The sequence below is a fragment of the Mirounga angustirostris genome, unplaced genomic scaffold (genome assembly GCF_029215605.1).
Source record: "Mirounga angustirostris isolate CCGP_5_RB_7025 unplaced genomic scaffold, mMirAng1.0.hap1 SCAF_4, whole genome shotgun sequence".
Classification (NCBI taxonomy): Eukaryota; Metazoa; Chordata; class Mammalia; order Carnivora; family Phocidae; genus Mirounga; species Mirounga angustirostris.
The window spans coordinates 181,333,136-181,358,595 of NW_026991712.1; the positions used below are offsets into that span (position 1 = coordinate 181,333,136).

The window sequence follows — 25,460 nt, forward strand, 5'->3', positions numbered from 1 at the left end:
TGGTTTGAATGACCTTTAATAGAAACTCTCCTGTTTCTGACCATCTGTCCCTCTCTCTGGAGGGATCCAGGACAGGGTGACGCACTGCAGTGTGTGGGCGTCTCACTCCTTCCCCGCACGCCGAGGACAAAGCTGTGGCATTGATACCTTTCCCGTCTCCCAGGAGATTTTCCGAGTCATTCTCTCCAGGGCACAAGGTTCTGCTCCCACGACAGGAGCCATGGAGGAAGGGGCTTCAGCAGTCCCCAGGGGCAGGGAGAGCGCTGAATCTGATCCAGGTCTCTGTGTTTGCCCCGAGGCCCGAAGCAGAAGTCCTGGGGCTGCGGTTCTGCCTGGGAGGAGCTCCGGGGGTGCCCTGTCGCCCCTAGAGCCTCTCTGGGCAGCTGGCTAAGCACCTGTTCTGCTCAAGGACCCCCCCACCCCCACCCCCACAGAAGAAGCAGAGGAAGAGGCCTGGGTTTTTTCAGGAAGCCGGGTGGGAAAAGGACAAGTTGCTACAAAGCAATGAACAGGAACAGTGTCTCCCTGGGCAGGGTCCAGAGCACCATGAAAGCCCCAGCCGAGGAGGTGGGCTCTGCCTCTGGCTTGTGGCCGAGTCTCTCCGATGGGGGCGCCTGGAGGCTGGGACCCCGAGGCCCCAGAGTGCTGCTGGGCAGTGGTTGTTGGCAAAGAGGAAGAGGTCCGAGGTGGCCTGGCCTGGCCCATTAGGGATCGACGAAGGACACGGCGATGTAGCGGGTGCCCCTGGTGGTGGGGAGCCCCTCATGGTAGTGCGTCAGTCGCCCAGGGTGCATGAGGGTCCAGCCCTTCCGTGGGGCTCGGATGGAACAGTTATAGCGCAGGAACCGACAGCCCCCGCCCTGGAAGACGGGAAGTATCAGTTCTCCAAGGGGAAGCAGGTCCCTTCCCCCACCACCGCCGGGATTCTTCTAAGCGCCCCCAGGGGCGGGGGAGGGTGCCCCGCGGCCCTCGGCACAGCCCACCGGGGACGCCCGGCCTGGGAGTCAGGCAGCCCTGGGCAAATGCCGGCTACGTGCTTTACCAACTTTGTCACCAACCCAGGCCTCAGTTTTCCCTTCTGGGAAATGGGCATTAACCTCACAGGGTCATGAGAATTCAGTGAGATGAGTAAGAGCTTACGGACGGCTTTCTCAGCCTCAGCACTGTGGACATTTGTGGCCAGAAAATTCTTTTTTTTAATTGGGCGAAAAAGACACGTGACATAAACTTTACCATCGTAAACACTTTGAAGTGTGCGGTTCAATGGTACTAAGTACATGTGTACTGTTTTTCAGCCATCATTGCCAGGGGCCAGGGAATTCTCCTTTGGTGGGGGGCTATCCTGGGCGCCCAGCCTCTACTCGCTAGCTCTCAGCAGCACCACCACAGTTGTGACAACCAAAAATATCTTCAGATATTGCCAATGTCCCCAGGGGCTGGCACGGGGCGGGGGGGGGGGATTGTCCCCTAGGAGAACCCCTGGTACATGGTAAACTCTCCAAAAAAATGAGAGGTGTTTGTATGGGTGTCTTTCACTGTGGCCAGGCCAGGACTGAGTTCCCGAAACACTTAGAAATAGCTTAAGGGGCGCCTGGGTGGCTCAGTCGTTAAGCGTCTGCCTTGGGCTCAGGTTGTGATCCCAGGGTCCTGGGATCGAGCCCCGCATCGGGCTCCCTGCTCCTCAGAAAGCCTGCTTCTCCCTCTCCCACTCCCCCTGCTTGTGTTCCCTCTCTCGCTATATCTCTCTCTGTCAAAATAAATAAATAAAATCTTCAAAAAAAAAAAAAAAGAAATAGTAGCATGAGTAAAGGAATGAATGAATGGCCCCCCCAGGTGATCACACCCAGAGGCCTTCCGTGGGGCCTTGAGGCCCCCAGAACTGTCCCCTCTCCACCCCCCATCCTCTTGGTTTCCCCAGCTCTCCCGTCCAGCCACAAGCCTGAGGCCCACACCTGGACTGACCCCGTCCCGCCATCCCGAAAGCAGCCCTTACTTCCAAGAATGACGGAAGCCCCAAACTCATCATCACAAACAGCTCTCAGGCCTTGAGTGCTTACTGGGCGTCCACGTAAGCACTCACCTGGATGAGCTCATGGAATTCTCATAGCGTTTCTATGAAGGGCGCCCTACATTTTCCCATCTAAGATACGAGGAAACCGAGAGCCTAAGAAACATGTCCGAGGCCACAGAGCTGGCGAGAGTCGGCAGGCAGGCCCCAGGTCCACGCAGTCTGACCTCTGACCTCCTGTGCCCCTGCTCCGCGAGCACGGAGGCCATCCCTTTCTCTCTGGTTCTCCGGCACCGGGCCCCTTGGGCCCCGCCGCCTCCTCAACCACCCTGTAAGCTGCTCACCTCGTAATCCACGCCAACCCGGTTCAGGGCGATGTTGATGGTGAAGGTGGAGGCATCATGGTGCGGCATGAGCGAGGGCTGCTCGTCCGGCTTGTAGCGGACAACAAAGGCCAGGTCGAATTGGGCCTGTGTCAAGGGAGCGAGAAAGAGAACCAGGGCCGCTGAAGAGCGGGAGAGGCCGGGGTGCACAGAAGGGGCCCCTCATCCGGTCTCCGGGAATGTTGGCTCTCGGAGGGCAGGGTTTCACATGGTGCTCCCCAGAGCCCGGCCTAGGGGAGGTTCTCGGTAAAAATGTGCGGAGGGAGGAAAGGACAGAAGGAAGGGAAGGAAAGGGAGAGGAGAGAGGGAGAAGAGGAGGGGAGGGAAGCAGGGCAGAAGGAGTGAACCAAATCCTTACAACCCTTCATGGCAACTAGGCAGGCTGCCAATTGCTTGAGGGCAGGGCCCAGGCAGTGGAAGCAGGGGTCTGGAGAAAAGCTTGCGCACGAGGCAGTGAGGGAGGGAAGGAGGGCAAAAGCCAAAGGGGGCCGTCAACAGGTTCTCAGTGGAGAGCTGAGAGAGGGATGGGTGCACTGGCTCGTTTGGGGGGCCTGCAAAGGCATTACCGAGGAGGGATTTAAGGACATGGAGGAAGGAGTCAAAGGGGTGCGGTCAGAGGCCAGAGGCAAGGTGGGCTGCCCCTATCTTGGACTCCTTCCAGAGCCCCCCCACTCCCCCAACCATGGGAGGAGACTGCACACCCACCTGGAGACCAAACGTCCAGGCCTCACCTGCAAGCTGGGGCTGCCCTCTTCCCTTTCCCCCCTCCCCTCCCGAGCCACTCCAGCCCTGCCCCCACCCCGGTGGCCTCCCAGGCGCGCCCACCCTGGTATAGTAGCCGGGGTAGAGCTTCTCCGTCATGGGGGCGATGTACTCCACCAGGAACTTGTGCCACTCCCGCTCAAAGCTGATCTGGTTCATGTGGATGTCGATGGTGGGCACGTTTTCGTAGCCACCCTGGATGCGGCTGTCCTGGAAATGACCATGACCGAGGGGAGCGTGGTAAGCGGAGTTCGAAGACGGCCACCTGGGGTGTGGGCTGTCTGACCCCCACCCCCTGGCCAGTGAATGTGATGGGAAAAGGTCAGGGTAGGGGGCCAAGTGAGGGGCCTCTGCAGAGAGAAGTAAGGTGACTAGTTCGTTGACTTTGGGTTCATCACAAGGGAGGCTGTCCCAGGTGGGCACTTAAACGAGGATCTTGAAGAGAGAGACTCTCCTGCCAGCTGGAGGAAGCAGGGACGTCAATTCTGCCCCAGAAGCTCAGAGTAGGGCCCCGAGCCTCAGAGGAGACCCCAGTCCTGGCTGACATCTCGACTGCAGCCTCGTGAGACCCTGAGCGGAGGATACGGCTAAACCACACGAGGACTCCCGACCCACAGAAACACGCAGAGGATATGTGGGTGTGGTTTGAAGTTGTGAAGCTGTGTGGGAATTTGTGACACTGCAGAGAAAACCAGTGCAGAGGGCCATGGGTTAGGTCGGGCCTAGAGTCCCAGCGCTGACCTGGGCCCTGGAGGACGAGGGCCAGCCAGACCCCAGAAAGCCTGGACTATCCCAGTTACTGGCTTCTGGAGATTATCTCAGCCACCAAAGCCTGTGGATTAGGTCCAGCTGCCAGGTCAAACGTTAGTCAGGCTCTGAGGCACACAGGCCCGTGGGCTCACGTGCCTTTAAAAGTGCTCCCCGAACTTGGGGCGCCTGGGTGGCTCAGTCGGTTGAGTGTCCTACTTGATTTCGGCTCAGGTCATGATCTCAGGGTTGTGGGATCGAACCGTGCGTCAGGCTCCACGCTGAGCATGGAGTGGAGCCTACTTAAGATTCTCTCTCTCCCTCTGCACCCCCTTTCCCTCTTAAAAAAAAAAAATGTTCCCTGAACTTTCCAAGATGAATGCAGGTATAGGATTCCTCCTCCGGGGAACGCATGTCCTCCTCAGCCCGACATGCCCCCTGCTTCTGCTGTCTGGTCAACATGGCACTGATGTTCCTAATTCTGCCTCATCCCACACTTGCTCGTTCCTCCCCCATGACACACCCAATCTCGTAGAGGAAGCTAAATCATTCTAATAACAAACCAGGAACTGGAAATCTAGCAGTTCAAGATTAAGGAGGCTCCCAGTCATCTCATGGTCCCGGCAGCTTGGGGACCCACACTCCATCCCATTTCTCAATCTCCCCCACTCCTAAGTGCCAGAGCACCCATCTGAAGAGTCCCAGAGAGGCTGGCTGGCTTCCCAAGGAAAGAGCCCGGAGGGCAGGCGTGGGCGGAGGGGCGGCCTCCCTGCATCCCCAGTCCAGGCACTGTGCCCACCTTGTTATCTCCCAGAGACCACTGGCCATAGTGCTCCATCTCCTCCACCAGTTCGTCACAGGCCGCCTCCGTGAAGATGGGGAACCAGTAGACGTCTGGGCAAGGCTGGGGAGGGGGGGGGACTCAGTCACAGGGGTCCAGAGGGGCCCCGCAGCACCTCCCCCGCCCCCACAGCCCTCTGCGGCAGCTGCCACGGGCAAGGCCCCTCATGCAGCCCAGGCCCTTCCCCAGGCCCTGGTCTGCGAGTCGCTAAAGGGGGAAGGAAGCAGAGCTCAGTGCTGGCCCTTCTCAGCCAAGGGCTCCCGGTGCAAGGCCAGGACAGGAATGTGCATAGTTTCTCGCTACTGACCCCTGGTCCCCAGCTAAGACCACATTCGGGGATGTTCTTCCTCTTTCTCACCTGGGCCTGGGCCGAGGAGAAACCCAAGGTCCCAAGGCCCCTGCAGACTCCAGCTGGGAAGTGACAAAAGGAGGAGGGGCCATCCTACCACCTACTCCCTCGCCCAAGCCTGCCGGGGCCCAGAAAGGTGCCTCCCCGCCTCCCCTGGGGCAGCTAGTTTCCTCCCTCTGTCCTTCATCCCCGACAGCAAGTGCTGTCCAGTCCTTTGTCCCCAGAGGTGCCCAGTCCTTACCATCTCTACCAGCTTCCCTGCCAAGGCCTTGGTGTAGTTCTCGTGGATGTACTTCTCCTTCCAGTCCTGGGGGGTGGGGGTGGGGGGGCATGCAGGTGGGGTCCTCAGGCCTGGCCTGGGCCAGCTGGGCTCACCCCTTGCCCAACTCCACAGGAAGCTCCAAGAGAGGGTTCCTCCCCCAGTTCCTCCCCCGTGCAATATGGGTGAATGTGCGCCTGCAGGGGCTGGTGTCTGCGTGTGTACGTGCATGTGGGTGCAGGTGTGTGTGTGGACCCACGTCAGCCACAAGCTCACAACGTCTAGGAACATTTCAGCACTTGCTCCTCCTCTGACCTTCACGACACCCTCAGAAGTGAGTGAGGCTGGGATAGTATACCCATTTTAGAGCTAAGAGAACCGAGGCCCCAAAGACTGAGAGGCTCAACTGATGGTCCACCAACGGAGGCCTGACTCCTGGTCCCTCCTCCTCCACTAGATGGCGCTGCCTCCCAAGAGCCCTCCCCTGCCCAACTGGGTCCCTGGGGTGGAGGAATGCCAGTGGCCTACGGGGCCCCACCCCTTCTCAGGCTCAACCCACAGCTTCACTGGAGTCCCTTATTCTCCCTCCCCTGCCCATCCAGCCAGGGCCTCACCTCAGGGTTGCTGAACACCTCCCAGAGGTCATTGTGGAGGTGGCTGGTCTGGTAGCTGTCCAGGGAGAGCAGGCGGCCAAAGGTGTGCCGGTTGGTCAGGAACATGAACACATCCTAGGGAGAACAGGCCGATGGAAGAGACCCCCACCCCCACCCCCACCCCCATAGTCCCATGTACGGCCCAGGAGAGGCACGGCTGCAGCCTCCTCTGCCCATTAAGTTGGAGATCAGGGAACCAAGTGCGGGTCACCCCATCTCATCTCCCCAGCACCCAGCCCAGGCCTGACATGGGATACAATCAAGGAGGGCTTCCTGGAGGACCGAATGGCAATGAAAGAACAAATGTGTAAAAGCAAAGGATAGTGTCCAGTCCTGAAGTTTTGGACATGGGGAAAACGTCATCATGCTGTCACTTTTAAAAAAATAACCACAAAAACATATTGGGTGGGGTGCAGGGGCATGGTAAGGGTGTCTCTCGGGCACGTTACTTGGAGTATATTTAGATGGAAAGTTTGGGGGTTTTGGCTCTATTGGAAATGTACATCAAATAGAGGGGTGCAGAAACTGGGTCCACTAACATGATCCCCACGGACCCCAAGGGCCGGCCGTCACGCCTGGTGCCCCAAGTGCCCCCCACCAGGCCCTGGCATCTCAGAAGCTCCAGGGCGTAAGGTGGCAGATAGAGACCACCTTCTCCATCAATAGGGCCTCCTCTGACTGCCCAGCCCAGGCCGACCTGCTGCCGGATATTGGCACAGAAGGCCATGTCGGGGTCCAGCTTGCTGTGGTGGAAAAGGTCTGTCTGCTGCAGCTCGGCCCGCAGGGCACTGCCCTTGATCAGGTAGACGTTCGAGATGTAGGGCACGTTCCAGACGCCCCTAAGGGTGAGAGAAGAGGATGGAGGGGGCCGCAGGCTGGTCACAGGCTGCGGGCCGAGGCCCCGCGGGAGGGGAAGTCACCGGCTGGGAGGGCACAACAGTGCTGATTTGGGCACACGGGCGCAGGATAATTGTCAGGAAGTCCTTCCAGGTGTTTGACTGCAGTGTTCCTCGCTTTGGGTCCAGCAGGAATTCAAGGGCTTCAAGGACAGGACTACTGGGGGGAAGCAGAGGCGGGGGTTCCCATCCCGCAGGTACTCACACACGCCGGCCTTGCACAATGTCCACATAGTCCTCGGAGCGGGCGTAGTAGCCATCTGCACTCAGCGCGCCCCAGAAGTTCGACCACAGCCTCCCATGGCGGGTCATCAAGGGGGCGATGACGTTCCTGAGGAAGGGAGCACCTCAGTGGGAGTCCCTCGGCCCATGGGGAGTCTGGGGCAGATCTAACTGGGTGTGGGGAAGGAGAGGATGAGGGCCTTTCAACCTGCAAGCACCCCCTGGGGCAGGGCCTGGAGCGGGGGGCTGGCCCAGCTAGGGTCCCCGCCCCCTCCCAATGGGGCAGCCAGGGGCAGAGGGTGGGAGGGCCAGCGTGGCTGGTAGCAGGGAGGAGGGAACATCCTGGACCAAGATGAGGTTGCCAGGCTGGAGCAGGCGCAGGGTAGGAGGGGAGGCCGAGGTGAAGGCGGGCGAGGAAGGCATGGCAGGGTGGGCCCGGAGTGGGAGCCGGGGCTCGGAAGGCCTGCCGGCCGACTGCTGCCACCCACCCACAAGCCTCACTTGTTCTGCTCGATCAGTAGGCGCAGGGTTTTCGGCTCAGTCAGGGCCACGTCGGCGTCCACGCTGAAGTAGTAGGTACAGCTACGGTCCTGCCGGCACAGTTCCCTGCAGGTTGGGGACCTGGGGTCAGCGGGGCTGGGGCTCTGGAGCCATCCTCTCCTCACCCAGGGTCCCGGAGCGCCCTGCAGCTGTGCTCTCCGGGCCTGTCCCCATCCATGACCACAGGGAACCAGCCAAGGGTGTTTAGAGGGGCCAGGCCAGCCCCGGTGCAGGTTGGGACCCAGACCGTGGGCTACTATACTAGGCTCTCAAGGTGAACACCCAGAGCTCACTCAGCAGCTGGTGTCAGGTTGCCCTGCAAACCCCTGTACTGGGGAGAGCACGGCCCCCTGACAGGTTCCTACACTGCCCGGGGCTAGGGGGTAAACTGGCTCTGCCCTTCCGAAGCGCAGTTTGGTGACCTGGCCTGAAAGCCTTACAGATGTATGCTCTTTTTGTTTCTCTGGCCCAGGGCTCAGCAAACTGTGGAGTCCACGGTCCAAATCCAGCCCCCTGCCTGGTATCGCACAGCTCATGAGCTAAAGACTGTCTGCAGTTTTAAATGGTTGGGGGGAAAATTTTTCTTAAAGTGACATAAAAACCATATGAAATTTAAATTTCAGGGTCCATAAATAAATTCTGTTGGAGCATAGTCACGTCCATCATGCTACACCACAGGGCCGATGCACACGGACTTACTACCTAGTCCTTTACAGAAAAGTTCACCAGCCTTGGATCTGGACTAATTCTTCCACGGTCAACACAGATGACTTGTTTGTTTCTTTGAATAATAAGGGAAAAATCAGAGATGGTCTCTGTCAGCATTTATCTACTTCTGGCCCTCCAGTTCTTCCTCTTTCTCTGATTTCCTTCCTGCACCCAAATGACACTGCTCAGCCCCACCCAGGAGCCCCCAGGTGGGCAGGGCAGAGAGCATTTCCCCATTTGACAGATGGGGACACTGAGGCCCAGAAAGGGGCAGGAACTTGCTGGAGAACACACATAGCATCTGGCTCCATGCTCCTGACACCCTGGGACCAGCCCCCGCCCCTGCCACGCCCACCACCGTCAGAGAGACACCATGGTGCACTGGCCCCCAACTCACGCGCCCATGTTCCTGGCGTCAGCATTGGCCACCTGAACCTCGGGGCCCACCAGTTTCACGGACTGGTACTCGCCGCCGTGCTCTGCCAGGAACTGCTCCACCTGAGCCTTATGGTGTTGCTCCTAGGGGTGGGGGACGGGAGGGTGAGGATGGGGACACAGGCTTCCACCCCCCAGGACTGGAGCACCCTCTGCGACTGCAGGCCACTCCCCTTTGTTCCCCGCACACTGTTGGCCATTGGCTCTCCTACCTCCAGACCTTTGCCCATGCCAGGCCTCCTGCCTGGAGTGCCCTTCCCCAGCCATCCTTGAGCATCCTCCCTGGACCAGGCCAGGCCCACGGGCCTCTTAAGAGCCTCTGTCACTAGGACAGCACCCCCGACCCCACAGGTCCCATATCCAGAGTCATTTATTCTGGTCTGGAGTGTGGCCCAGGGATCTGCTTCGTTGCAAAACGCTCCAGGTGATCCTTGGGCCACACTTGGAAAAACAACAGTCCATACCCGGGCCCCTTGCCTGGGGAAGTGGAAAGAGCGGGAACCCTAGAACCAAACCCAGGATTTAGAGCGAAGCCCCGCTCTGCTACAGTCAGCTGCGTGACCTTGGACCAGCCACTTCCCCTGTCTCAGCTCTGGTGTCCTCCCTTGTAAAATGGGAAGGCGATTGTGCCTCCCTCATGGGGTCACTGTCAGGAGCCGACAAGACGGACGGAGCACACAGAAGGACCCCAAAGAAGGCCTGTGACAGCTCTCTTCTTCCACACCCAGTCACAGACTCGGAATTCATGGTTGTGCTATTTCATGTCTCCAGGGAAGCTAGGAGCCTCCCAAGGGCCGGGCCCACACCCTTCTCCTGTTTCCATGTGGCACAGCTGAACGAATGTCTGTGGCCCAGGCAGAGCCAGGCGTGGGGGCCCGGGCATGGGGTGCATACTGTCGGGGCTGAGACGTCTCAGAAAGGGGTGACACTAGATGGGGCAGTTAAGAGGACGTGAAGGAAGACAACAGAGAAAGCCTGGACAACAGGTAGGACTGGAGAGTCTACCTGGCATCCCAGTTATGGAAACTGGGATAAGCAAAAGCAGAGCTGAGACTTTATCCAGCTAAGAAGGAGAGGAGAGGAAGGGAGCTGGGAATCCCGAGCCTGGGCCTGCTCCCCACAAAGCAGCAGGCCTCAGGGTTCTCCCCGATTCCCCAGAAGGTATGCAGAGCATGAAAACCCATTTGTCACCGAATCAAATCAGGAGGGCCTGAATGAGGCAGGGACAGCTAGGAGCGCCTATCATGTGCCTCCCCCATGGCAGGCGCCCCTGCATCCCACGTGCCCACTTGTTGAACCCTTGTAGCAAATCCCCGTGGTCGGCACTCTTCTCTCCCGATTTAGGAGAGGAGAAAACTGAAGCACAGAAAGGTTGAGGAATGTACCCAAGGTCACACCTGTACCCAGCCGGTCCGCCTTTACCCCAGCCACGCGGCGACCCCACCAAGGGCCTGCTACTCACGTGGTTGTGAATGAAAAGCCGCATCTGCTTCCGGGGGTAGCGGAGACGAAGAAGCCGCTGGAAGAACAGCGATAGGAACGGTGTGGGTTGTTCGATGAACACGCCGACCAGGACTGTGGGCAGAGCTTCATCCTGCACCGGGAGGGGGGCAGCGTGAGGGGCTGGCAATGTCCAGCCACTGGGCCACTGCTGAGCCCCCAGGGTGGCCTGAGAGACCCAGAGCCGGAGGCAGAGGTGTGCAGACTTAGCAGGAAAGGGGCCTGGGCCAGGCAGCTCCAAGCAGCCTGTGCAGGCAGGCAGAAAGCAGGGACTGGCGCGGAAGCAGAAGGAAGCAGGAGGAGGAGGTCCCAGCTGGGCAGAGTGAGCCTAGACTTGGAGCCAGGACCGGCTGATGGCCTGCTGTCAGAGAGCCTGGCTGGCATGTGTTTGAAGTGAGCTATAAATGAGGAGTAAGGTCCGTGAGAAGAGAGGGGGCTGTAGGAGAGGACTCAGGCTGAAGGAACCAGAACTTTGGCATGGCTGGGGGTGGGGTGTGAGCTGGAGCAATGTGTAATCTGAGAAGGCTTCCAGGAAGAGGTGCCTGGGTGAAGAGGAAGATGGAACCCCAGACAGGAAGGTGATCCCTTTACCTTCCACCAAAGACAATAGTCTCTTCCTCCCCATCCAAGGAGACCGAGCCCCTCACACCCAGCAGCCGTACCCCAATGCCCTGGAGGCTACGCAGGCCCTCGTCACACACAGTGCAGCCCGTCTCGAAGGTCCAGAAGCGCGGGATGTAGTTGCCCAGGTAGTTCAGCTGCAGCTGTAGGGAAACGTGCGGTCTGAGACGTGGGGTCTGAGATGTGGGGTCCGGGCCAGGCCCACCCATCTGTAACCACTGAGTCACATCTCCATCGGCCCCTGGGGTACCCACACCCCAGCCCTCTAACGAGGCAGGAATGTGACTTTACTTGGGGCAGGTTTTGGAGAGAATGTTCTGTCCCCCTGGAGATCACCAAAGCTGCTCTGAGGGCAGAGGGAGGGCTTGGCATTCTGCCGTACCTTCACCTCTGGATCTGCCAGGAACTTGTAAAATGCAGCTTGCTGCCCAGCTCCCCACCCCAGAGAGTCCCACTGAGCAGCTCTGGAGCGGGGTGAGGAAATCTGCTTTCACACTCGCCCTGTTCTCTCCTGGCCACGTGACTCCGACACGGTACGGGGTGGGGTGCAGCGGGGGGGGCACGGAGGGGGTCGAGGACCACACTTGACGCAGTGTGCTGTGAGCCAGGGCTGGCTCCCCAGGGCCCATGAGGTCTGGCCTACACCCCAGCTCCTTCTGAGCCCGGGAGCACAGGAACCAGTCTGTCCCTCTGCCTTATATCCCAGTGCAAACACTCAGTAAATGTTTGTTGCACAAAGAAACAAGTCTGCCCTGGGATGGCGGGGTACAGATGACTCAGGTGGCCCAGCTGAGACCCTGATGGGGACAGTGACCTCCTCTGTGTCCGGCGGCTGAGCAGGGATGAACATCACTGACCACCACAGCAAGGAGACAAGGCGCCACGCTGAACTCAGACGCGAGGACAGAGGCAGCAAGGTGGCAATGGGTCCAGGGGGCCCTGACCCCAAGGAGAAGCTGTGGGGTCATGGTGAGAGCAGACTCAGGCGTCTGGCCCCTCTCTCGCTCTTTCCCCATGGGCTGGGGCCTCTCCCTACCTTGGTAGGCCCATTGCCATGAATCAGGACCGGGAGGGTGTCGTAGGCAAGGTTCCTCGCTCTCACGTGGCCCATCTCAAACTTGAGCACGACCTCATCTGGGGGTCAGAAAGCACAGACACATCCAGCATCAGGCCCAGAGGCCAAGCTCAAATCCTAGCTCCCACCCAGGGCATGTTCCAGGCTACTAACACCACCTCTTTGAGCCTCGAATTTCCTCGTCTGTGAAATGGGGGTAAGAGTGGGAGGAGTCCATGTTGGGCAAGCACTTAGCACCATGCCCAGCACACGGAATCCACAGCAACCCCTAGTATTTACTGTGATAACTTCTTGGAGCCAGAAGCAGGAAAGCAAAGACCTGAAACATCCCAGCCCCAGCCCCAGCTCCAGCTCCAGCTCAGAGAAGCCCTGGGACAGAGCCTGGCGGTAGCCACTCTGACAGGCATGCAGAGAGTACTGAGAATACGCCAGCCCAAGGGGAAGTCCTGGGCACGGTGGGGGACAGATCCTGTCCTGGTGGAGAGAGTTCCTCCCGCAGGACCCTAACCCTCTTGCTCTGACCCCATTAGACAGCAGGAGGAAACTGCCTGTCCAACAGTTATAAATGCAGAGGGGCCTTTCATCAGAGGCCTGGAAGACACTGGGGAGGGAGGCCTTCTGTGTGGGTGGTCATGCGAGGGGGGCCCTCCACGCAAGTTCCTGGCTTCCCCAAAAGTGTTCTGGACCAGGCTTCTTAATGTAGGTCCATGCACTCCCAGAAGCCACAGACAAAAGGGTGTGGATGCTTCTGCACCTTCCCAAGAAAGGAGTCATAGTGTTCATTAGATTCTCAAACAATAAGATTCCATTTACCCCATAAAATCACCAATCAGCTATTGGGTCTAACTACTCCTTTCCAACGACAGGAAAATGAGGTCTAGGAGGGGTGTGTGTGTGTGTGTGTGTGTGTGTAAGGAAAACTTGTCCGAGGTCACCCAGGAAGACAAAGGAATGTCATCACCAGCCATGGATTTGGGGCCCACCAACGACAGGAAAATGAGGTCTACGAGGGTGTGTGTGTGTGTGTGTGTGTGTGTGTGTGTGTAAGGAAAACTTGTCCGAGGTCACCCAGGAAGACAAAGGAATGTCATCACCAGCCATGGATTTGGGGCCCACCCCAGGGTGTTTCTGGTTTTAAGGACCAGGCAGCCTCTCTGCTTCCCAAGCCATCCATTGCCCTCCTGTCAGCTCAGTCCCCATGCAAGCCCAGGAAGCCTTCACCTGGGAGGTGGGAGGGCAGGGAAGGAGGGGAGCATGTTCACCTGTAAGAACCAGGGCTGCAGGGGACAGGTACCCATGGTGTGCATCGCCCAGCTGCTCCCAGGCTGAGCGGCTGCCTCCTGCCCTGGTGTCCCGCAGGCTCTTAGACTGACCTCTTGGCCCTCCTTTCTCCACCCCCAGAGAAACACAGCTCTGCCCCAGGACATCCAGGTGGCCGCTGGGGACCTCGGATGTGGGCAGGCCACCTCCCAGCACAGTGGCCAGAGAGCCCGTGGGGGCTGCTCACCCAGAGCTCCATCCAAGTTCTGGAAGATACGGCAGCGGTGGTCCAGGGTGATGTTGATCCGCTCCTGCAGGAAAGGGGACACCAGGATGTAGTAGGGACAGGCCCTGGCAGGGGATGGGGCTCCATCACGCTGAGTGTGGGGAGCCTGTCCTCCCACTTCTGCCATCTCCTCGCCCCACACCCACTCTGCCCTGTCACACCGAGGCAGCTGGTAGCCCTAGGATCTGCTGGTCCAGGGACTTTCAGAATTGGAAGGCATCTAAGGGAAACAGCTGGTTCAAGCACAACCACGATGACAACAAATGCTTATTTTTCCTTTACTGTCAATCACGAAGTACTACAAATACATTAATTAATTTAATCCACACAACATCCTTATGTGAAAGTACCACCAGCACTACATTTTACAGATTTAAAAAATAAGGCACAGTGAGGTTGGTTAACTCGGCTAAGGTCACACAGCTAATAACTGCCTAAGCTGGCATTTGAACCCCAGGAGCCTGGCCCTGAGGTTCCCTGTTCATGCGCAATGTTGCCTCTTCAAGATTCAACCGTGTCTCATGGAGCCCTAAGCCAGGCCAAGGAAGACAAGTGGAACCCTAGGCTTGGCCCTCATCCCATAGAGAGCAGCTCCACTTTTATGTTTGGGACCATGAGCTTCTGCAAGTGATGTCACTGGAGGCAAAGGGGAAGGAGGAGGAAGGACTGAGTTTAGAGATCAAGTTCACATTTCGACTGCACAAGTCCAACCGCTTCGTTTCATTATTTCGTGGATGACAAAAACCGAGGCCCGGGAAGGAGAAGTGACTCACCCTAGGTCACACAGCACAGCATGGATAGGGGTTGGGGAGATAAGCAGGGCAGAATCCAGGAATCCTGACCCTCCAAGGACTCCCTGAGTTTCCTGCCTTCCCAGAGGACACTGGCTGGTTTGGGGTGACATGGGTCCAGACCTGCCATCTTCAGTCCCCTCGATGACCTCTCCTGAAGATAGGCTCGGAGGTCGGGGCTTAAGTCCGGCCAAGACCTCGTCAGCCCCCCAGGAGCCTCCCAGGCAGGGTGGGGCAGGGGCAACTCAGCCTGTCGGCTCCTTTCAACACCATCACTACAGACGTGAGGTCATAGACTCCTGTCTCCCCGACCTGAGGGTCCATGAGGGTGGAGACCCCAATTGTCTCGTTCACTGCCACATCCCAACCCTGCACCTGACAGCATCTCACACACAGGCGTCCAATAAGTAGCTGCTGAATACCTCGGTGAATCGGTGAATGGATGCATGGAGGTGTCAATGCCTGACCCAGGGGGTCAGGCCTCAGGGGCGCTGCTCCCACTGCAGCATTAAGATCCAGCATTAAGATGCCCCAGCCCCCGCCCCCCGCTGGCCCTTACCCTCTTCTCTGGGTCCAAGAAGATCTTGGTATAAAAGAGCTGGTCGCTGTCACTGTCCTGGCCTTCCCACTTGGCCACAAGTTTGTTGAGGTTGGGGGCATAACCGATGAAGCCTGCAGGTTGGTGGGGGACACGCAAAGACAGACACTTAGCTTCCGGCCTCCAAGTCAGGAGCCTCGTCCCAGCATCCACTTTCATTCACCTCCCTCTCCTTCACCTTCTCTTAGAAGTCCTCCTGGATTGAGTGGAGGTAGTGTCTGTAAGCTGAAAGTGCCTTGCTAGCGAATGCCACTTGGTGACAAGTTCCCACTGAGCTCACAGAGAAAGATCACGGTGCCCACTAACCTGCCCCAGCTCAGGTGGTGAGCGCCACAAAGTGGTGAACAAATGGATCAGACCAGGAGTCCCTGGAGAGCATAGCTGGTGGGGCAGAGGCCAGGAGCCCCCTTTCTATAGGTATCTGGGAAACTTGGCCCAGAGAAGGGCAGAGGCTGGGCCACGGTCACTCAGTGCATGGGGGCTCAGAGGAAAAAGCCCCCATGGCCCCCCTTGGCCACAGTGCAGATGGGTAAGGAGAGAAGAGAAAGGGGAGAAGGGGCCAGCCAGGGAAAGGGAGAACACTGCCAGCCCTGGGCCAGGACCAGGCCATCTAGACGGTGCTAACTCTCTCGGCCAATGGGGAAACGTGGCTGCCGGGGGGCGGACCCTCTTCTGTGGCTGGGCAGAGGAATCCGGAATAAAATACAGATTTTAGTCTCGATGCAATAAGAAGCCTTTGAGTGATGTGTGTGGATTTGTGCCTGGCTGCTGGATGGAGAATGGCCTAGCAGGGGTGAGGGTAGAGGTTGGCAGAGCAGGCAGGAGACTACTACAAACGGCCAGGAGCCAAGTGAGGCAGTGACAGTCGGGGTGGACTCAAGGGTGGAGTCGAGAGGTCTTTCAAAGTGGGAGCGGCGTGACCGGCTCACGGACTGAGGGGTGGGGGGGCCGAGGGAGGACATTCAGGGGTGACTCTGGTTTTCCCCTGTGCAGATGGGTGGCTGTTCACGAGATGAGGCCGAATGCAGGGGGGATATCCTGATGGCAGCGGATGGACCCCTCTGGAGCCCGCCCAGCCCCGCCATGCTCTCTGCACCCAGGCTCCTCACCTCCAGAGCCCAGGAACCTCTTGCCGTCGGACACGGCCGGATACTTGGTCTCCAGCCTGCGGTCCGGGTAGATGAGCTCCTCGGCCGAGAAGACCACCTGACTCCTGGCCTGTCGGAACTTCTTCAGGAGCTCCCGAGGCCCCGATGCAAATACCACGTCGTAGCTGTGGCCGGACCCGGGGGAATCAGGAGCAGGGCAGAGGTGAGCAGGGGCTCACGAGGGCACCTCCTCCCGTGCCACCCCTGGGAAACGGATCTGCCCTGTTGTCTCCGGCCTGGCCTGCAGTGTTTCCACCCCACCCTGGGCAGACAGATGGTCCCCACCCCGGTGCCCTCCTCATGCTCGAAGCATGGCTCACCCGACCTGGGCAGGCCCCCTTGCCCACCTCCTCACCACCAATGGGAATGGTCTTTTCTGGGCTCACAGACCCCCCCAAAAAACTATAGACAACCTTAGCTGGAGTGATCCCCCCTCCTCCCCTTATTCTGCAAGGGCCTCATTCTAGAATATTCCATCTCTCTGCTGAGGGGCCCTGCCCAGGAGGCCCCCAGCTACCTACCTGTCTGTGAAGAGAATGACCAGGTTCTCCTTGTCCGCATGCTTCTCCAGAGCTTTCTTCAGCAGCCGGACCTTCAGCCCTCCACCAGCCGACGATCCCTTCTCCCCACTCCAGTCCTCTCCCAGGCCCAGTGCCTGCAGAGAAAGGCCCCTTAATGTGGGCTTTTGACAAAGAACTATCTCGCCAGCCAAAATTCCACCCCCACCTGGACAGTGCCCATCTCTGCCTCTGTCTGTCCAGCACCTATGGGGAAACCGTTCTACAAAGTATGTGAAGCTGATTGGCCTGGGGGAGGGGGGTCAGGTCATGTGACCACACCCGACCAATCAGTGTGTTCCATCCTTCCGGGAACTATGGGTTTGAGCACGTGACCTAAGCACGGCCTATCAGAGTCTTCCCTGGGACTCTTCTGTTCAAACTAAGGAAAGGCTGTCTAGTTCTGCTGAGGTTGAGAAGCTGGGGCATGTGGGTCTGTGGCTGGTGGTCATCTTGCCACCTTGCAGAGAGAGCATGTCTGCAAATGAAGACCAACGGGACCTAGAGATGGAAAGACGAAGCCCTTATCATGGAGCTTGAACCCCTAGATCCAACTATGCCTGAAGCAACCCTCTGCTTCAACCCGCATTCATGTGAATTAATCCATTTTCTTTCTGGCTTAATGCCACTAGACTGTAAGCTGTGTAGGCAGTGCCATGGTCTTCCTTGTCCACCATTTTATTCCCAGCGCCTACCACTGTGCCTGACAGGAGGAGGCACTCGGCACACTCAGGTAAATGGAGGAACGTCTCCCTGCAGGGCTAAGCCCCACACACCGCACACAGAGGACACCAAGCAGACTGGGCATTGGCCTGGGTTTCTTTAGAGCGGTGTTTACACATGTGCGATCTCTAGACTATGGCCATCCCAAAATCACCTGGGGGGACTGGTGCAAATGCTGGTTCCCTGGCCCTGCCTTCTAAACCAGCCACACACACACACCCTAGCATGAGCACGGCCACATAATCCTCCTGTCTCACTTCCCCCACTCTCCCATCTCCAGCACCTCCCAGACTTTGATTACGTTCTCCCCCTCTTGCTTTTCCTAACTCATCCTCATCTTTTGGGCTTCCAGAGCCTTCCCTGTGGCCCTCATCAGTTTGGGAAGGGCAAAAACCCAGCTCCTGGACTCTCCCGCCACCCCTTGGCTGTCCTGCCCCCCTCCCCCCCGGGGAGCCCCTTACCTGGATCTTGTAGTTGAAGAACTGGCCTGAACGCCTGAAGCGCCGGAAACCCTCAGTCTCCCTCGTGGCCACTGTGAGGACTAACAGGTTGTCTGTGGACAGAGAAGGGCGTGGTGAACTGCACTGGAGGAGGAGGGGCGACAGGCAGGAGCAGGTCATTGTTCCCAGATGTGTCAAATTCCAGCAAGATGTGTCCTCGTGTCCACCCATTATAGACAAGGGCCCAAGGCCCAGGCAGGAAAGACGTGCCAAAGGTCAGAACCCAGGTCTCCCGATTCTCCCCCAGGGTCCCATCCACCTGCGAACGGACTGGCATGACAGGAGGTGTCCAGAGCAGAGCTGTCTGCACGTTGCACTGTGGGGCTGGGTCTCTCTGGATTTAGGGGGCTCTGGCCTTGCACAGGGGCGGAGGCAAGAATTCGCCCTGAATGCCGAACACCAGGAGGACCTCTCTGGCCAATGCTGGACAGGGGCCCAGGGATGGCCACCGCTCTCCGTACCTGCGCCCAGGGCACACACTGCTCATCTATCCCAATGGTCTTTCTTGCTGAGCCTCACTCGGCCACCATGGGAGAACCTATGAGTGGATCCTAAGTGGAAACTGACTTGAAATCCTTAGCTTTTGGGGCACCTGGGGGGCTCAGTCAGTTAGGGTCTGCCTCTGGTTCACGTCATAATCCCAGGGTCCTGGGATCGAGCCCCATGTCAGGTTCCCTGCTTCTCCCTCTCCCTCTGCCTGCCACTCCCACTGCTCGTGCTCTCCCTCTCAAATAAATAAATAAAATCTTGAAAAAAAGAAAAAAGAGACAGAAGAAAGAAAAGAAATAAATCCTTAGCTTTGACCAGAGCAGCTGTGCTACCTTTTTAACAAGAGACCTCTCTCAGACTCTGTAGTGTGGCTTCACCTCTGCAATAGAACCTGCTGGAAACAACTCCCCAGACAGCATCTCTGGAAGCCCTGGGACAGTCCCTTCCAGATCACAATTTGAAGCTGTGTTATCTGAGAAGTAAAGGCTCTGTAGCTGGCCTGCCTGATCAGAATCCTAGCTTTGCTTCTTACCAGTTCTGTGACCTTGGACAAGTCCGTGACTTTTCTGGGCTCCAGTTTCCCCTTTGTAAAATAGGGACAATAATAGTACAGTAGGGGTGTCTGGCTGGCTCGGTCATCAGTAGAGCACATGACTCTTGGTCTTAGGGTTATGAGTTCGAGCCCCGTAGTCCCCCCTTTATCCATGGGAGATGCATTCCAAGACCCCCAGTGGATGCCTGAAACCACAGAGTACCAGACCCTATATATATATATATTTTTTTTCCTCTAAGTACACACCTATGATGCAGTTTAATTATAAATCAGGCACAATAAGAGATTAGCCATATAAAATAGGACAATAATAACAGTATACTGGAATAAACATTGTATCAATGGGGCCTCTCAAAATACCTTACTGCACTGAACTTCCCCTTCTTGTGATGGTGTGAGATGTAAAAACCCTATATGACAAGGGGCACCTGGGTGGCTCAGTCCATTAAGTGTCTGCCTTCGCTCAGGTCATAATCTCAGGGTCCTGGGATCAAGCCCGGCATTTGGCTCCCTGCTCAGTGGAGAGTCTGCTTCTCCCTCTCCCTCTGCCTCCTCCCCTTCTCCCCCCAGCTTGTGCGAGCACTCTCTCTCAAAAAAACAAAAAAAAAAACCCAAAAAACCCCCCACACACTACAGGACAAGAAGAAATAAGATGAAGATGTAGCATTGTGACGTAGGCTAGTACTGACATGTCCTCAGAAGGAGGATCATCTGCTTCCGGACCGTGGTTGCCCGTGGGTAACTGAGACCACTGTACCTACTTCAAGAACTGATCAGTGAGAGGCTAACACCTTGCCCTGGCATTCAAGGCCCTCCCTGATTGACCCAGTGACATACTCATTCCCTTCACTGAGAGGGCCCTCCCCCAGCCAGGCGGCTCACCTTACTGGGCTCTTCCCCTTCTGCCCCAGCTCCCCCTCTCTCTTCCCTTTCCCTAATCTTCCTCCAGGTCCCAGGGCCAGTGACAGTGACACCCCTTTCCTGCCACCACCTCTATGAAGCCTTCTCAGATTTCTCCTGACCTCTCTCCTCCTTAGAGGCAGGACCCCACCCCCCCACACACACCCATTTGTAGCGCTCATGACTGTTTTCACTGGGGTCCAGGACATAATGCTTTTCTGGGTGAACAGACCCACCCAACACAGGCAAGTAAGGCCTTCCCTTACACCCCCACTCTGTGAAAGCAAGAGGGGCCCGCGCTGAAAGAACAAAGGGGTCCTGTTGGGCAGAGCTAGGCAGGCTGCAGGCCCCAGAGCAGGGGACAGCCCAGCAGGTTTTGGCAGGAATCCACTGGAAGTGGGCCCAAAGACCTGGGGTGGATTCACTAGGCAGGTGTGGAGAGGGGAGGCCTCACCACGTGACCCTGGGGACCAGGAAAGCGGGGTGCTGCTCACACTTGAGGAAGGGCTCCCCCAATTCTTGCCAGGATGGTTAAGTCTCCCCGCTCAAGTGAGGAGAGGCGATTCACCAGCTCTGAGGCCCTCCTGTCCTTGGCAGGGGCTGCTGGGGACAGGAAAAGTGTCACGTTTCATGGATGGAAAAAGCCAGCATGTGTGTCTGTGTCAGGTGCTGGATCAGGGCTCCTGAAGTCAGGATGCAGGGGGAGGGCAAAGGGGATGGGGTGGGCATCTTGAGGCTCCTTTTCTGAGTTCCCTCTACCAAATCACGGTACAAGATGGCTAACCTTTACTGAACACCTTCGACAAACCGTACTTGGTTCTAAGCCCCTTACTGGTCCTAACGCCCCACTCCACAGTTAGAAACCAAGGCTCGGAAATGGTAACTTGCCCAAGGGAGCCAGGAAGTGGTAGCACCAGGAGGTGGACACAGAAGCCTGGACCCAGAATCCCTTCTCTTAACCTGTGCATGCAATGCCCAGGCCTGGGACAGTGACCAGCTCTCTGTGCCTCCACCTGTCTGAAGAAACCCTCGCTGAGGTGGAGGAGAGGGCCCCAGGCCATGCTGGACCCTCCCCAGCAACTCAACCTACCTCTTCTCTATTTTCCTTGGTGTTGCCAGGCGCTCCACCAGGGCCTTCACAAATCTAGTGCCTGCTTCCCTGGCCGAGGACTCGAAAAGATCACCCAGTCCAGAGGTCCCAAACCTGCCTGCATATCAGCATCACAAGGGACACTGTGAACTCCAGACTCCTGGGCCCCAGGACCAGAGGTTCGAGATGGGCCCAGAAGTCTGGATTTTTCCTACATCTCCCGGGTAATTTCTGAGGCCAGCCACATTCGGAACCTCTGATCCAGCCCGTCCCCTGGTCCTGACTCTGGGCTCCAATGAGGGGCCTGGGGGTGGTTCACAGCAAGAGAACTCCAGGCAGGCCCTTCCCCCAAGGGACCCTGGCATTACCTCTCAACACTGCCCACCCCCATGAAAGCTGTCTCACTGAACCCAGACTTTGCCCCATTCCCTTGTCCTGCCTGCACAACTCACTCCTCCTCCTAAAGAGGCCTTGATCCTTCATGAAGCCCTGTCATCCCCTCCCCGTATCTGGTGCGCCATCGGCGTGCCCAGTGGGTGATTCACCACTACAAACCTGCCCCTTCTCCCTTTGCTGGGCCAGGCTCACGTCTTCATCTCCTTGGCCTCCCTCCCCCTCCCCATGGCTGGGACTGAGTGTGACTCAGGATGTCTGGTGTGCACTGTCATTGGCTGAGCCCTTACCAGATGCCACCTACTACATGAAGTGTGTCAAGTTTGCTATCAGACTTAACGATCAACATCCCATGTGGCCGGTGATATTTCTATCCCCCCTTGTGCAGGTGAGGAAGCTGAGGCACAGAGAGGCTAAATACCCTGCCGAAGGTCACAGAAGCTTGAAGTGAGAAGCGAGTGAGCTGGAATTCCAAATGCCCATGTTCTCAACCTCATCATTTCCCCGTCCAACATTCTGGAACGCTGCGGACCGAATCCAGCATGTCCAGCCGCCCTCGATCAGGCATCCCCAACGTGGCCGGACACTCAGCTCCAGTCCCACGGCGGGCAGCCAGAGCGTATGCAGGGCATGCCACACGGCGACACCGTGGAGGATTCAGTTCCGAGCACCAGGGCCCGGCCCGGCCCCCCTGCTTTCTGGCTGGTCCGGCAGACCCGCCTGGGGCTAAAGCCAGGGTCCGCGTGAGGCCTGACACCTAAGGGCTCCTGGCCTGCTTCCCCAGAAAGACAAGCTGTGCTCCAGGATCAGCAGAGGTGAGAGGGAGGGAGCAGGGCGGAATGGCAGACAGACTGCTGGGTGAGTAACTTAGCCTCTCTGGGCCTGTCTCCTCATCTGTAAAATGGGGTCCTAGTAACCCTAGTACCTTCCTCCAGAGACTTTCGTGAGGACTGAACGTGCTAGTCTGTGAAGTGCTTAGCGCAGGTCCTGGCCGGAGGGGCCACACGGGTTCTTGTTTTAGGGAACCTCCCCGGAGAGAAGGCCAGCTGCTGCCCTAGGGGTCCCGGATACAGAAAAGCTGTCTTCCTTCCCAAGAGCAAGAATGATGGGGAGAGGCTGAGCCCGGGGGCCTTGGGGGGGTAGGAAGACACCTCTCTGGGGTCTGAAGACGAGGCTGAGAACTCAGGCCTGGGGTGCTGTGCTGCAGCTGATGCCCACCACCCCCTCCCCAAGCAGGGCCAGCCCACACAAGGCCGTGGACACCATCAGGAAGCCCCCCAGTCTGCTCTCTGGGGAGTGGGAATGAATGAAGCTCCTCCCCCATCCTCCGGGCTCACTGAGCCCCAGGCTTGAACGGAAGCCATAAACAGGGTGTGGCAGAATGGCAGATGTGGATTCCCAGCGCCCAGGAGCCAAGTGTTACTCTCCTGGGTTTCAGTCCCCTGAGGGGTCCACAGACACTCCCCCACCAACACACACACACACACACACACACACACACACGCACGCACGCACATCCAGCTGGGCCTGCCTGACTCCTGGGACCTTTCCATTCCCTGCGTGGAACAGCACGACCCACAACCCCCGCCCGCACCCTATTGACCTCCTGGAGTCTCAGAACGGCAGCCACCAGGCTCCAGCTGGTCCTTCCCTCTCCACGGCCAAACCAAGGCCCGCAGGGACAGGCGGGAGCCGAGGCAGAGGACAGTGATCAGCTAGAATCCTCTACAAAAGGGAGAAAGGATCAGGGGGCATCTGGACTCTCCTGCTCCGAACTCTATGAAAATTTGCTTGTTTGGATGTTGCTTTGTTGACAGCCTTTTTCTGTCCCCCACACTGGTCTGGGGACCCCCCCCCAGCATAAGGCAATGTCCCCTTTCTCAAGCACAGGGCATTCTGGGAAAGAAGGGTTGTATCTCCCCCATAATATTGGGCATCTACTGGGGAGAGGAGCTCTGTGTCCTCCCCTAAAATTGGGAGCTCCCTAAAGTGAAAACTCCATCTTTCTCTCCATGTGCCAAATCCATGTGCGCTCGGGTACAGGGGTGGGCAAGCTGCCAGGAGGCCTCTCTGGTGGCTGCTGGAGTGTCTCCCCCTCCTGACACCAGTCAGTGGGCCTGCAGGACAAACCACCCTCCCACAGTGTCCTAGCCAGCAGGCTGAGGGTCCCCCCATCAGCTGGGTCTGCGGAAGTTGAGCAGGCTCCTCCAGACAGGATCTCCAGGCAACAGCACCCTCTCCCCCAGACAGGGGTCACGAGAAGTGGGTCTGAGTTCCAGTCAACGACTCCACCCCCAACCACCTACAGCAACTGGAGAACAGGTATTTAACCTTTTGGGGCCTCAGTCTTGCTATCTGCAAAATGGGGCTAATGATTCCTTACTTATCAAGAGGGTCTGAATGGAGTAAGGGAAGCGAAGAGCCTCAACTTGAGAGTGGCTTGATATTAGCTCCATGTCTGGACACCCGATACTTCTTGTCCATCAATCTACTATCTACTTACTATCTGCCAGGTGCTCTACCTGGATCGTCGACACACTGGATCCTGCACCCTTAGCGGGGGCTACCTTCTGTCTACTCTGTCCCCTCCCATCACCTGCTGCTGGGGTCAGGGCACCTGAAGCCCTGTCACTGATTTGGTCCCTCTGACTCATCTCTGGGGGCTTTGCTGTGGGTAGCGGGAGTTTTCTCTCCTGGAATGGTCTGGGGGTGTACGGAGCCCACATCAGCAGAAGCGGGGCAAAGAGAGGCCCAGGAAACAAAGGCTATCACAGGGCTTGTGGCTCCCGACCAGTGAGTAGACCCAGGCCACAGGCCTTTTGAACACACCACCAGCCCAGCCCTGTGCTCAGCACCTGCCTCACTGGATTTTTTTTGACTTGTTTCACTACCCTGCGGGGATACTCCAGGAAAGCAGGCTGTGCTGGGTCCAAGAAAGAAAAAGCCTATATAGGCCAGGCATTGAGCTGAACCCTCACCAGTGGGCCTCATCCCATGGAATCCTGGCAAGAGCACTAGGACTCCGTCCAGTACCATGGCCCCCAGTTTGCAGGCTAGAACACCAAGCTTCACAGAAATCAGTCACCACGGGCTTTACCACTGGGAGATGTGTGGCCTTGGGCACAACCTGGCACAAAGGAAGTACTCAGAAATGGCAGTTCCCACCCTCTCCCCGGGTGAGGGTCTGCTACACTACCAACCTGCCCCCTCCAGCTCCTCTCAGAGGCTCAGCAGGCAACCCTGGAGGTGGCCGAGGGAGGGGTGGGGAGGACAGGAGCACCCACTCAGAATGGTGGGGCACACTCTGAAATCCAATCTGCCTTGACGTTGGAGAAGGAACATGATGAGATGCAGAGTCCAGCAGATCCTGAACCAAACAACCCGTTGTTCCAGGACTGGACAATCCTAGGCAGTCAGCGCACCTGTCTGAGCCAGCTTCCTGCTGTGCTACCTGGAGCGAGTAGGACCCACCACCCAGCAGGGGCAGCGCAGACCACAGAGGCCCCCGACAAAAGTGTACATGGCTCTGCCGTGGGGGCCCCCCATGCCACTCCCCACCCCCATGGCTGGGGATGCCCAGTGGCTCCCATGGAACCAGACACACCTGTGTGTCACTCCTGGTTCCAAGGCCCACCCGCTGTGCAATCCTGGGCAAGTGAATCGATTCTGGAGCCTTAGTTTGCCCAGCGGGCAAAGGGGGATAAAAGCAGAGCACACTTCGGAGGGTTGAGATCATGCTTCACTGCTGCCTGGCCCATAGTAAGTGCTCCATAAACAAGAGCTGCTGTTATTACTATTACGGGAGCTATTACGATTTGACCCTCTCCGTGCCCCTCCCCTCCCGGCTGCACCCACGCGGGAACCGCAGCTCCAACAGGGGAAGTGATTCAGTGGCCAAGTGACGGGAACCCGGATCCCCTCGGAAGCCCAGGCCTCCCGTGCAGACCAGCTGCCCCCAGACCAGCGCCCCCACCCCCCGCCCCCCGGGCCCCGGCCCGCGCCCTCACCCTCCGGCTTGGCGTCGCCCTTCGCTTCGGCCAGGAGCAGCCAGCCCAGCGGGGCCAGGAGCAGCAGCGGCCGCATGGCCGGGGTCTGGGGACGTCCGGCCGGCCCGGCGGCGCTCGCAGCCTGGAAACTTCGCGACGGGGCCGGCGGTCCGGCTGCCACGCACGG

The 25,460-nt window shown here is 58.0% G+C and overlaps 1 protein-coding gene across 1 annotated transcript; it reads right to left on the reverse strand.

Moving 5' to 3' along the window:
* PLOD1 (procollagen-lysine,2-oxoglutarate 5-dioxygenase 1) lies at positions 1 to 25,460 on the reverse strand. The gene is made up of 19 exons (XM_045898689.3): positions 25,295 to 25,460; positions 17,824 to 17,915; positions 16,604 to 16,737; positions 16,044 to 16,207; positions 14,896 to 15,008; positions 13,507 to 13,570; positions 11,961 to 12,058; positions 10,966 to 11,067; positions 10,266 to 10,397; positions 8,766 to 8,887; positions 7,622 to 7,726; positions 7,104 to 7,229; positions 6,700 to 6,841; positions 5,964 to 6,077; positions 5,332 to 5,397; positions 4,700 to 4,804; positions 3,217 to 3,363; positions 2,353 to 2,478; positions 1 to 860 (listed from the first exon to the last, which is right to left on the reverse strand). Exons 1-19 carry the CDS (start codon positions 25,368 to 25,370, stop codon positions 705 to 707), a joined length of 2,184 nt encoding a protein of 727 aa, XP_045754645.1. The 5' UTR covers positions 25,371 to 25,460; the 3' UTR covers positions 1 to 704.